This window comes from Haplochromis burtoni, unplaced genomic scaffold (genome assembly GCF_018398535.1).
Source record: "Haplochromis burtoni strain Fernald_Lab_line unplaced genomic scaffold, NCSU_Asbu1 Contig_590, whole genome shotgun sequence".
In the NCBI taxonomy this organism is placed as follows: Eukaryota; Metazoa; Chordata; class Actinopteri; order Cichliformes; family Cichlidae; genus Haplochromis; species Haplochromis burtoni.
In genome coordinates this window covers 206,879-220,308 of record NW_024582951.1, presented here as the reverse complement: position 1 = coordinate 220,308, position 13,430 = coordinate 206,879, and the positions used below count along the sequence as shown (strand labels likewise).

General features: G+C 41.8%; 1 protein-coding gene across 2 annotated transcripts; it reads left to right on the top strand.

The window, feature by feature from the left end:
- Window positions 1–537: 537 nt before the first annotated feature.
- LOC102313854 lies at window positions 538–12,152 on the top strand. Of its 2 annotated transcripts, none has more exons than XM_042214584.1 (5): window positions 538–555; window positions 8,111–8,397; window positions 11,062–11,328; window positions 11,410–11,562; window positions 11,737–12,152. In XM_042214584.1, exons 2-5 carry the CDS (start codon window positions 8,124–8,126, stop codon window positions 11,913–11,915), a joined length of 873 nt encoding a protein of 290 aa, XP_042070518.1. In that variant the 5' UTR covers window positions 538–555; window positions 8,111–8,123; the 3' UTR covers window positions 11,916–12,152. The 2 variants fall into 2 exon arrangements, with proteins under 2 accessions (XP_042070518.1, XP_005948438.1); XM_005948376.1 differs by lacking the exon at window positions 538–555 and adding an exon at window positions 7,815–7,919.
- Window positions 12,153–13,430: the final 1,278 nt, after the last annotated feature.

Below are 13,430 nucleotides of genomic sequence, written 5' to 3'. Positions count from 1 at the left end.
GCGATTAAATTTCACTAAGGAGGGGCTGACACGCAGCATGGCGACTGCAGTTGCTCCGAGTGGCTGAACACGCTGTAATAGGCTCCTAAATAAAAGAACAGTAATAAAAAAAAAGGAAACCTTTTATTTGCCACTGAAAGAACAACCTGTGCTATACAGTATCCACTCCAGAGCACAGGCTTTTGAATAAACCATTAAAAAAAAAATCACAGGTTTGTGACAGCTGAGCTTGGCAGTTATAGGACCGTGTGTGTCTCCGATTCAGCTCTGTTTCCCTCTATCGTTTTAATTAGTGGTAGACTGTGATTTTGCTCTTATGTGACTTGGACTCTGAATACAATCCCGTAGAGCTGCCACTTAAGTGTTTCCTGGAGTGCAAAATCCACATTATGCGTTTGACAAAAGACAAGGAATGCTGTCTTTGTGGAGACTAAATGCCCTGTCTCATTATTTATGCACTTGCCTTATTGAAATCCGGAGAACTTTTACTGCAGGAGACGAGGGGGACATGCCGGAGAGGGCAGGCACTCGCCTGCCATAATGGCCTATATAAAGGTAAGTTAACAGCGGGAGATGTTTTACAGCCAGTTGAAGTGAAGAATATAAGGAGCAAATCTCATAGACCTCATGGCTTTGTGCGAACCCTTAAAATTTTACAGCCTATGAGTAGAAGTGCCACGGATGTAGCCCGTAGTACGAAGCAGGGTTGATGTGAATTCTCTCCAAAAAATGGATGGCTTCCAGCGCTTTGAGCAAATTCATCCCGTGCTCCTCTGCAAACGAGCCGCCATGTTAACACTATTGACATTAGCGATGTAGGCATACTGGGCTGTGGAGAGGACAGCTGAGTGTGTGCCGTCGTCCCCGCGGCAGTATTCAGCGTTTGTCTCCGTGACCCAGAACTACCTACTGACAAAAGTGCCACCTCATTTCAATGCTAATGTGCCGTTATGGGTATTTTCAAAGCGTTGCTGCTGTTTATTATGATTCAGCTTACCTCAGAGGCGCTGGTTAATCCTGTAGATCCCTGCAGAGCTGCTCTGTACCAAGGGGTCATAGAGATAGTGTTTAAATAGACTCTGTTTAACGTATTATTCCAAGGGGACGACCACAGGTCTGTAAACAGCTGACAGTTTTGCAGTTTCTTCCATTTTTCCTGCACATTTAGTGTTCACAAAAGAGGCAAAGATTACAGAACTGAATGTTTCTTTATTTCTGGTGTAGCACAAAGCATCTCTGAGCTCTGCACCTCGTTTGCAGTCATAACCTGGAGGCTCACACTGAGCTGTCGCCGACATTGGCTCTTTGTGGATTTGAATCAGCAAAATCAAATGTGGTCACTGTGTAATAGAGGAGAAAACAATTTCAAGTGCTCTCCAGCTGTTCACTTTAATAGACAGCTACTAGAAAATGTATGTAGCTGTTTACATACCAACAACTGTCTTGAGAATCAGAAAGAGATGCAACATTGAAATGGTAGCAACTGATTCTCAGCAGTGACTTTTACAGTGTCAGCCACCAGGAGGAGAGTTATAGACCCTGTGACATCTAAGCACGCTAGTCAAGTACCCCAACCCAATTCTGTGTTCCATTTAATTCAGTTTTATTTTGTTTACATAGCAACAATTAACAACAACAATTGACTCAAGGTGCTTTATGCCCGACAATATTGGAGAAAAGGATATATTTCTAATATGCAAGGACTTGGTGAATGTGGGAAAAATGGACTACTACATAGAGAGAGAAGGTAAAATTCAATGATATGCAGTAGTGGCAAGACTAGGACGAAGTGTTCAGTGCATCATGAAAAGTTCCCCACACCCTAAGGGAGGGTTCAGGGTCACCTGATCCACGGAAAGTTTTGTATCTAATCCTAAAGGTAGAGAGGGTGTCTTTCTTCTGAATCCAAACTGGGAGAGGTTTCCACAGAAAAGAGGCCTGAAAGCCAAACCCTCTGCCTCCCATTCTACTTTTAAAAACTCGAGGAACCACACAAGCCTGCGATTAGAGAGCAAAGTGGTCTATTACGATGATATGAAATAGGGTCCTTGAAAATATTGGAGGGCATAAACCGGTCCGTGGCGCAAAAAAGGTTGGAGACCGCTGATTAAGAGGACCCGAGGGAAGCTCGGAAAGCTAAGCAGAAGTTATTTGGAGAGGAGAATGACTGCCGTTGGTTGAAAAGAGAGGTAAAAAAAAACTTCAGTGGTGTTGCACACTATTTTATATTATTTTTTAAAGTCATTGTTAACCCTTTAAAGCCGGTCAGAGCAGCACGCTCCGTTTTGTGTAACTATTTTTAAATCCCTGTAGAACATGAACCCTGTAAGCTAGCGCAATAAACCAGAGGAGTTGTACTCACATCTCATGCCATCAGCTTGTCCTCGGTCACGGTTTCGTTCCACATATAGTTTTGCAAAAATTGCATAAAAAGCGCTTGCAGGAACAAAAACATAATATTCCAGAAACAGCTTTGCCAGTCCGATCAGCTGTTCGTAACACTTCCCACAGTGAAACAGACGTCAGTGCGAACTATCGCATGTCCGCCATTTCCTGGCCGAAACCGGAAGTGACGTCATTTTCGCGGAAATTGTAGTTTTTTACTTGTAGCCTTAAAAGCCTATACTGGTCATGTTTGACTTTTCTGAATAGTTTCTGGGATGCTTGGAACTCAAATTGCACTGCTGGAAATAGTTTATTTTGATGCACCTGCGGTTTTCTTTGCAAATTTGCATCATAGGATTGTTTTTTTTGTTTTTCCTGCAGTATATAAAAATTGCTGTATCTCCAAAATAAAACTATGAAGACACTCAAAATAAATTTCCTGTTGTTGTAAACTATTTTTTGCAACTTTTTTGTATTCACAGTTTTGCGGGATAAACCTTTTAAATTTCTCCAAGTAGAAATATATGTAAAAAAACAAAACAAAAACGATTTTCAATTTCTTTGTAGTTTATTGCACTTTTTTGCAATTAATGTAGTTACTATGGACTTAATGCATACATATTATTAAAATATGGGCTATAAAAGTTGTATAGCAACTTGAAATGCTCCCACAAATGGCACTACAACATGTAAAAAAATAATATAAGCTCTGGCAGACTTGGTTCTATAGTAGGTCTTAAAGGGTTAAATAAATATCGTCAAATAATCGAGATCTCAATTTCAGTGAAAATAATCGTGATTATCATTTTTGCCATAATCGAGCAGCCCTAATATGAAATCTTCAAGCTGTGATGCAGTCTGATTAATTAAGACTTTGTATGTGAGGAGAAGGGTTTTAAATTCAGCTTTAGTTTTAACAGGATGAACTGTAGAATTCAACACAGTTGTACCATCCAAACTCAGACAGCTGGGCATCAGCACTCTGCAACTGGACTACACCCAACACACTCCAGCCTGTTAGAGTAGACAGCCGCATCGTCTCTACTCTGACGCTAACCACAGTGTCCCACAAGGCTGCATACTCAATCCACTCGTCTACTCACTGCTCATCTATCACTGCTCATCTATCACTGCATTCCTGTGCGTGTATAAAACACCACTGTGAAGTTTGCAAATGACATTGCAACGGTGGGGTTGATCAGTGTGAACAACAAGGAGGCTTACAGGAAGGAGGCGGAACATCTGGCTCACTGGTGTGGAGTTAACAATCTTACCCTTAACACCATGAAGAACAAGGAGCTTTTGTGGACTTATGATGATACAGTGACACATCACACGCTCCACTTAACATCTAAGATGCACCTCTGAGAGCATCCTGATTAGCTGCATTGTACTGTGGTTTAACAGCAGCTCTACAGTGAGTTGAGAAAACTGCCCAAAACATCATTGGGACTCAGCTCCCCTCCTTTGCTAACATAGTCTGGAATCACAGTCTGAAGACTGCTCACAACATCATAAAGACTCCTCACATCCAAACCACAAACTGTTCACTCTGCGTCGCTCTGGAAGGAGTGCAGGATCCTCTGCTCCCAAACCAGCAGACTGAAGAGCACTTTCTTCCACACTGCTGTCAGCCTGCTAAACTCTGATCACTGATAACAACGCATATATATATTGTTTGCACTTTGAACTGGATGCCAAACTTCCTTTCATTGTTTGAGTAATATACTTTTAAAATGACAGCAAATAAAATACAGTAGAATCAAATCTAATCCAGTCATTAAGTCATTAAAGACATATGTTGTACAATCATTCAACCCTGCAAAAAGAATTCAAAGAAATTATTAAAAGGCCCGAATTACTGTTACATTCATGCTCTTGATGAGTGGATGTAATTGTCTGACCACAATTATCTGCTCAGCAGTGAAAATGAAGGCTGTGTGTTTCTTCATATAGTTAGGAAATCATCAACAATGCCATATAAATAAAGTTGAATTGAATTGAATTTAGACAAGCTTTCTCTTTGTCGTTTTCTGTAATTTTACAATCTTATTTCTTATAATTTAAGTCATACTGATATGTTTCTTTTCTATTAATTAAAGCAGCGATTCATGATCCTACAGAATAACTAAGAACTGCCTTTAAAATGACATCTTCTTTTATATTAAGATGTCTCAGCTAAAAGTGCCCTTAAACTTCTTTGTTTGGACAGAAAAGTGAGTTTTAAGATTAAATTGAGCTGTGTGTGTCCTTGCCTTAAAGCATTTGTTGTTGGGCACTGTGGTCTGACATTTTGGGGAAAACTTTTGCATTATAACAAGCAATTAACAAGGTTCCATCCTGCTTTCTTATTTTTCCACCATCATTTGTAATGGTTCACTCTTAACAAATGTGAAGCCAAAGATGTGGCATTTTTACTTTTTTAACCTGCACCTCTATTTCAGTAGATGCTTGAATCTGCATTAGCCTGCCTCACAGCAGTCACTGTTAATTTGTGATCAGTGCATTCGTTTATTTTATTTACTATTTATTTATGAGACGGGCACACAGCTGCATCTTCAGCTTGTATGTGTCTCTTTATTAATGGTCTGTATTCACAGAGGAAAAAACTACCTATTCATCCTCCAGCCTCAGTGATTTGCAGTTTACTCATGAAAGGCAAAGTCAACAACAACAGAAATGCATCATTAAATATGAATGACGTGTCAGTAGGTACAGGCTTTGGTGCTGTTTATATTCACAAATGTATTTCATACTTCAGAAATCTGGAAAATAAAATAAAAAAATCAAAAATAAGTGAGTGGATGGTGGAGCACCCAAAAGGTCATCCAGAGGACAGGAAAGTTCAGGGAAACGGCAGACCTCTAAAAGAAAGCGTTTCCATCCAGCTGTTTGCTAAATCAAACCGCTTTGGTGTTTCAATGAAAAACTGGGCCCGTGAAGCACGGTTTCTAAATCCTTCTCATTTAATCTCTTTAATGGTTTCAACTGAAAGTGCATGAAGGATCTACTTTTGATGGTCTCTGCATTGGGAGCGGTTATGTAACAAGTAAAGCAGGATTCAGATAAAGAGTGCGTGAGCCACTTGAGAACTAGTGTAAACAGCCGCATTAGTCCCAATACTGGAGTTCGGCTGAATGTGCCTGTGATGGCACTTGGTCACCCGTTTGGATTCACTGCTGCACAACATTACAGTCTGCTGGCAGCACAGCATTATCATATTACAGCTGCTGCATATCCACACTGTTTAATGCTTTCACAGGAAAAAGCTATTGATTCTGTACAGTCGCCGCAGCTTCCGAATTATCTGCTAAAATGACTAGCACATCCCACATTTTACCCCCACAGTATTCATATTATTCATAGCCCACTTCAGGAAAATATTGATCTGCATATCTGTTGGCAAGCTTGATAACGAAGAGCTAAAGCTTAGACGGCTTAGAAGGAAACTCCCTTTAAGCTTCTGCTACATCTGCAAGTGAAAAAAAATGGTGACGCCAAGGTTGCTTCTGTCTTTCATCCCATCCCATCTACCTCATTTCCTGGCTGGCTTATTGGCAGCCGGGTCACGTTCGTCGAGCCCGTCAGTTTTAATCACACTTTGCTTGTAGTGTTTCCAGCAGCCAGTTGCTGCAACTGAGAGAAAACCTGGCGAAAGTAAGGGTGAGGCGAATACCAACAAGGATTTTGGTGTTCGTGATTACACATGCTGATGAGTGATCCTGGATCAGTACAGATAAAGTTACTGTAGGAGAGATCAAAGCAAGGTGTGCAAGGGGAATAAAAATTAGGCTTTCTTAATCAAATACAAATCTTAAAGTCTGGGGGTTTTTCTTTTTTTCCAGCGCAGGTCACTTTCGGTTGCAAACTCTGATTTTCTTTTCCAGCCACCAGATGGCATTGAGCAGAGAGCTGGCTTACTTTATTTCCATGTGCTTCTCATGTGTTTTTGAGGCAGAGCCAGCGTTGGCTGTTTGTAGAATTTAAGTCAGAAATAATTGGGAGAACAGTGACGTCCCGTGGGACTTCCTGTTTGGATGATTCTGAGCTGACTATCCTGAACTGTTCTGTTATGCTTTTCATTTGTGCGGCGTGCAACCAGGTTTGCTCAAAATTTAGCTCAACGAGAAAAATTATTTAGCACATTAAAAGAGAAAAAGACCATCTTGATTACAGTGGCCTTGTTACACTATTTCCTTTAATGCCTCAGATTGTCTGCTCTCTGTACACTTCACCCCGATGCCCCCCCTTCCTCCTGTGATAACCGTGCACGGCAAAAAGAAGACGCGGCCATCGGCGACGTGCTGCACGCCTCAGGCTCTTTCACAAAGCATCAAACATTGTGACACCACGTACATATCTGCTGTTACCACACATGCTGCGCTTCTGCATGCTGCAGTTGCATGTAGCCACACTGACATCTTTTGGCTTGATGGAAAACTGTCCGGGCTTTGTGGTCATGCAGTCAGCTCCATAACTTGTTAGACAAAGGCTTCAATTTTTTATAGTTTTGCATCTGTACGCCATCGCAGTGGATTTCAAATCAAACAATCAAGATGTGACTGAAGTGCAGGCTTTCAGCTTTAATTCAAGTGTTTAACAAATGTATTTTGCTGAGTGTTTAGGAATCACTGCCATTTTTATGCACAAACCCCCAGAAATAATTGGACAATTGACTGACAAGTAGTTTCATGGCCAGGTGAGGCCTGCTCTCCTGTTGTTTCATACTCTACACTGTAAAGTACAAAGAGATGTTGGTGCAAGTGAGGGAGGCCATCATTCAGTGAAACCAAAGATCAACCAAAGAAACCAAAGAAAAACCTGTCAGAGAGACAGCAACAACTTTATGAGTGGCTAGATCAATAATCTTGTGCATTATTAAAAGAATGATGGCCAGCTACAAACAAAGGCCTGAAAGAGCACAGAAGACAAATAAAGTGGATGATGACAAAATTATTATTCAGTGGTTAAACAGAACAACTTCACAGCATCAAACCAAGTCAAATACACTTTCAGAAAGGTAGGAGAATCATTATTAAAATCTATAAGCGATGCCTTAATGGATGTACATACAGAGACTTTACTCCGAGCTACAAACATCTGGTTACACTCAAGTACAATAAGACCAGATTAGACTTTACCAATAAATAAATGAATTGAAAAAAAATCTAAAGAGCATGCACAGTTGAAAAACAAAAAACAATTGTTTGGATACGCCAAAATGATTTAATACAAGTCTGTTGCAGATCTCCAAATACATTAAAATGCAGCAGTACTACTTTATAAACACGGTTTGTAGACAGATATGCAAACTGAATTGTTTTCGGTGTAAAAATGCCTTCAGCCTGTAGAGTTGCACTTGTAGTGGTCGTGGGTCATAGCTGAAAGCGGCCAGTGGGGGCGCCAGTCGCCTCATTCCTCCTCTCCCCTGCTGGTAAAGAAAGCGGTGAGGAGCAGAACACGCGCAGTACGGGCATGCGCACACTGTTGTTGTAGCTACAGCTGTCGGTTTGTGTCTGACAGCGTGAGAAATGGTGAGGACATGTAAAATAAACGTAAATAAATCCGTTGTTTAGACTGGCAAACACCCGAGTGGACTATGAGGAGTAATTTCGGTGCACATATGTGTTGGATCTCGTTAAGCTCTCCCCTCCGTATTCATGGGCTACATGGTTAATGGCTGCAGGTGTTTTACTTTGACTTTGTGCCTTTACTTATATTCCAGGTGAGGCTCTCAGATGGAGGCGGCTGTGTGTGAGGAGGTGCGGGGAGGTCGTGAGGATGATGAGGAGGCAGGGGCCGATGAAGCCATGCTGTGGTCCGTCCAGGAGGCTCTGGAGATGCAGACCCTGCAGATCGGAGCGTCCGCCTGCGGGGCCACGGCTGTGGTGGACGTGCTGAAGGCGCTCGGAGTAGACGTGACCCCGGAGGAAGCTGACCGCTGCGTCCAAACCCGTTTGCGGAGGAACGAGTCACCGTTGCCGGACTACCTGCTGTCCCGCAGTGAAGCTGGTGAGAACACTAAACATGGCTAAAGAGAGGGAGAGGGGTGTGCTTGTTTTACGCAAAAAGTGCACATAAATGTGTAGAAAATGCCGTGTGCACTATCATATCCTGATCATTGAGCTACGTTTAAGTATTAAGTCTAAATCGGGGGGGGGGCGGGGGGGTCATACATAAGGCCTGGGGGCCAGAATCGACCCGCAGAGACTCCAGTCTGACCCATTGGATGGCTTTGGAAAATATGAAATGTATTATAAGCTTTTCTTTGTGATAAAGACCGACCCCACTCCCATTCAGATTACACCAAAAATAATTTAGTAATAGATGCAGTGAAATAACAGAAAAACAACAGTTTTTCCACTGTTGACTATAGAAATCTTTTATTTTATTTTTTTGCAATGTGTCCACATGAAATAACAGAAACTACAGGAGTCTGGGCAATGAGCTATCAAATTTATTTCTGTAATTTTACACATTCATTTTTTCAAAGTTTAAACCCAAACCATGGTGCTGACAGGTTTCTTTCATTTCCTCCATTACTGTTTCTTTATCACGTGGAAAAACTGAGACGTACTGTTGAAATTGTATTTGTCTTTCTTATATCCAACTTTCCACTATTTTTTTTTCCAGACAGAGAACAATTGGATTAGTCCATTCTTCTCTGTCTGTGCATAATATATATTTTTATTGCCAGGTAACTTTCATTCTCATGAATTTTTGACTACTGCAACAGTTATAGTTCAGCAAAACTAAGTTCAGCACTTAGTGCTAAAGAGGATACAAATAATATATACAAAATAAATGAAAACTATGCTTAAATAGTTGTGGGGAAGTAACATTGTCCTTGATTTTATTGTACTGCATTGTCTGGGTGTGATGAGTCAGACAAAATGTTTTTGGGATTTCCTGAGACAGCGAGTGTTGTTGAGTTCCTCTAAAGATGACTTTTTGCCACTGTGCAGCTGCACCACACACAAAAGAAGCAAGTTGTTGTCTCTGCACCTCACCGTCATCTGCACCACCTCGTCCCTGCAGGCCGATTCATCTCACACAGACATGAACCCCATCACCGTGGTGTCATCTGTGGATGGTGTTGCTGTGGTGGATGGGGTGCAATCATGGAGTAGAACAAGGGACATGGCATACAACCTGTTAGGAGCCCATACTGAGGCTTAGGGTGGTGGAGATGTGGGGAGCACTCTAACTGTCTGAGTGCCATCTTACAGGAAGTCTTTACCGTTAGCTGAATGTGTCTGATGTGTGCGCACTTAAACTGGTCAGAATCCCTCTTTCCATACTGGAATATGTTTTTGTGTAAACCCTAATGAGTCTTGATTCCTCTTTAATAAGAATGTAGCAACGAGTAGTTGATGCAAAACATGAGGGTCTATTTTCTTATTGTGCTTTATTGTGCTTGCTTCTTCCGAGATAAGAGGAATTTTTTTTTCTTTGCTACGCCTTACTAAACAAATCTCAGTCCTGACTGCTGACAAGTTGATGTAATAACAATGCACGTGGTCCTCTGAGTTCTTGCAGAAGCGACATAGACAATTAAGAAATCTGAACAAAAGCTGTCAGGTGGACAGCTTGGAAAGATGGAATTAAACTGTGATTTGTCTTGATTGCAGATCGGCTGAGCTCAGTGTTGGCCTACGTTATACATCTCACATCCCATTGAAAAATCTCTTGTAGTGCCCCTCAGTATAGTGTTGTTTTTTTTAACTAATACTATTTAATATCTGTTTTTAGTGATGCCTGCTCTATTCTGCATGGCCTTGGTGCTGGCAGTAGGGGGTCTTGCAGTTCTATATCCATCTCACATTCAAATGAAAGCGGTGATGAGGTACCAACACAGAGCAATGTTGCTAAATAAAAATTACCGCAGATGTTAAAAAAATGTCTTTTGGCTATACCTGTGCATACAGTACTGCTTTCTTTCCTTTTTCTGCTCCACGGGCTGCATAAAATGATCCCAAGGGCTGCTTTTGGCCATTTGCTTCAAGAACCCAGGGGACCGAGAAGGTTACACAGCTCAAACAGAATTGATCTAGACTATAAACCTCTGCCTGAACGGGCGAGCGTGGCTTCTGGTGTTAAAGCACTTTGAGTGGCCATTAAGACTAGAAAAGCCACATAAATGCAGTCTCTTTAGCATTTACAATTCCCTAAAAATGTGTGTTTTTGTGCAATTTAAAAGCTTCCCCCTAAATTGGCAGGTATTACACTGTAAGCCGTTGGCTCAAGCTCAAAATTTCTCACTCTCTCGGCAAGCTGTTCCATGACATTTCAGGTAATGAAATGTTAATACATAAAGTGTGGTATAGGTGCATATCTTAATTTAGCTCCACAGACAGTAATATCTGGGGTGTCACAGATGCTAACATGGACTATAACTGCCCCGTTCTGTAATGTCTTGAACCCATAAGTGCTGCTTCCCACAAGTGTGACAGCTGGCTGCATTGCCAACCAGGCGAATTCAAAAGTACCCTATTGAATTAGACAAAGAGTTTGATGTCTCTCGCAGGAGAAGCTGTAATTGACTTTCTCGGCTCTGCTACACAGTTTTTACACCGACATTTCAGCTTCTGAGTGGACGTGACACGTACTTTTTGTTCAACTGTTATGATTCAGATGCGATAAATGTCGGCATCCCGTTTCATCCCGCTCTTTCAGGTGCGACTCACATCCAGCTCATCCAGGGAGCGCAGGAGGCCAGCGGAGGCCAGGTGACGGGCCGATTCTTCCACCTCCACCCTCGCAGGCGAGTCAGACTGGTCCCCTGGCTCGCCCGCTGGATCCGAAAAGGCGCTGTTCCCGTGGCGACCATGAACATGCAGCTGGCTGTACCCGAGGGTGAGGAGGTGCCCGACGCCTGGCACCACCAGCTCATATTCGGAGTCACATCCAACGCTGTCTTTATGACCAATCCTTTAGATGTAGGTGAGTAAGGGAAAGGAAATAGCTGCTTATAGGGAAGAGGAATCAGCTCCTCATGCTGGTGTTGGTTATTGTGCGTTGTAGTAAGCGAGGGAGAGGTGCACCAGCGACTCTGCAGTGAATCCATGTTGCTGATTCGTCGAGAAGACGTGCTGCAGCGACTGACGCCCGACTGCTCCCTGTCAGGCCTCTCGGAGAGCCAGTCCGACCCACGGTGGAAGGCCCTGGATGTCGAGGGTAAAGCAGCAGCTCCTTTTCACTGAATTGGTATTGAAGAAGACGAACGTCTATTGTTTCTTCTCGGGTTGGACAGTGCAGCATTTGTTACTCACGACATGGTCATCATGGTGTTCTACATTTACATTTTGTGCCCGATGTGATATTTGACACTGTTTTTCCTGTTTTCCTCAGGTCAGGTGAGGCAGATGGCCACGGAGGAGGAAGGAGAAGAAGAAGAAGAAAATAATCAGCCCAAGATGACTCACATCAGGATCCCTGCAGCATACAGCTCAGGCGTCACATTGTTTGCCATAAGAGAGTCAGAATTGGGACAAGAACTCCTCGATGCTCCTGAACTCCCTCTGTTGTGACCGCACTGCCACATGTGGATGGACTTAAAGCTTGAAGATCTATTTATACTATCAATAACACTTTGTATTGATCCAAATGTTTAAGATCAGCAGATTTAAATCAAAGCTCAAAGTGAACTCTGACTTTCTGTCCATTTTTCTGTGGCAACATTGATTAGAAATCACATTTTAAGAGATGTACATGTTTGTATCTTTGTTTTAAAGACAACCTCATTAAAAGCCCCCACCCTGCTCTCAGCCCTTATTTGCTAACTTTACACATCTCCATGTTAACTTCAAGATTGACTTTCAGAATTTATTGATCGCTTGCAAAAAGCAATAAATGGCACAGCTCCAGCATGTATTTCAGAGCTGTTATGTGCTTTTGTGAAGAAGCTTCTATCAGCAGGTTAATCTCCTGTGATTGCTTCCAAAGCCACATTAAAAGTGATGGAGTCGCTGCAGTTAGGGCGCTACAAATCGCTACAGTTGAGAAGGAAAAAACTGTCACACTTGCATGAAAAGTGGATTCTTTTTGTATAACTTATTGTTGGGTCTGTGTTTCCACAAACCCCGCTAATTCTAGAGACTTATTCATCATGAAGAAAACAAGACAGTCGATCGATCCATTACTTGCGCAAGGGAGGCCTCTCATCTGTGTCCAGCACGACAATGACCTCGATGGTGGCCTCCTCTCGCTGCCTTTTATTGACAAACTTCAAACAATAGTTTACAAAACACCTCCCCTTGCAACCCCCTTTGGTTACAAAGACAAGGACTGTATGTAAATGTATATGTGTGAACTTCTGTAAGAGGTGTGTGTGTGTGTGTTTGGTGTGTGGGTGTGTTCAGACCTCCTGCTGACCAAAGGGTCGTAAACGCAGGAAGCTTACATCAAAGAAGCAGATCTTGCCAGATAGGATATATCTGCAATAAAACATTACAGCCCCCACCAGAACCTCGAGAATCTGGGGGGAAGGACAGTGGAATTTCTTTCATCAGAGTTAAAACACTGTACAAATGGTAAACATAAAAATGACAAACATTTAACAATTCAACTCTAACACTTATTATGTTGCGTTTGTTATCCCAGTTTGATATGGCTGTGATCGTTCCTAAAGTTTGTCAGTGTTTCCTGAATCGTTTTTTAGAAGCTATGATCAAAATTAAAGACTTTGTGGATAAAAAGATATTTTTTAAAAAGCCTGCATTAGGTTAACATTATAGGGATGCCAATAGATTTATGTGATGGTTTGAATGTAAAGTTCAGAAGTTTGCATAAACTATCCATGAGGATGAATATCATGGTAATTTGGGGCTTTTAAGTAAACTGTTCTTTTTCCAGGGTGGAATGATTGTACAGTATACATCTTTAGTAACTTGTACAAGTTTGCATGAGATATACATGAGATATATACATTCTTATTCTCATGTATATATCTCATGTATATCTCATGCACATATCTTTCCACGTAGCACTTTTAATTCTTATCCCTACTTTTATTTTTTTTTTCATGTCTATTTAAGTGCTATTTA

Bases quoted from the DNA above. Each gene is read 5' to 3' on its own strand.
- LOC102313854 (XM_042214584.1), top strand. From the start codon at position 8,124: ATGGAGGCGGCTGTGTGTGAGGAGGTGCGGGGAGGTCGTGAGGATGAT. The intron at 11,329-11,409 runs GTGAGTAAGGGA...TGTGCGTTGTAG, and splicing joins GACCAATCCTTTAGATGTAG to TAAGCGAGGGAGAGGTGCAC. The intron at 11,563-11,736 runs GTAAAGCAGCAG...TGTTTTCCTCAG, and splicing joins GAAGGCCCTGGATGTCGAGG to GTCAGGTGAGGCAGATGGCC.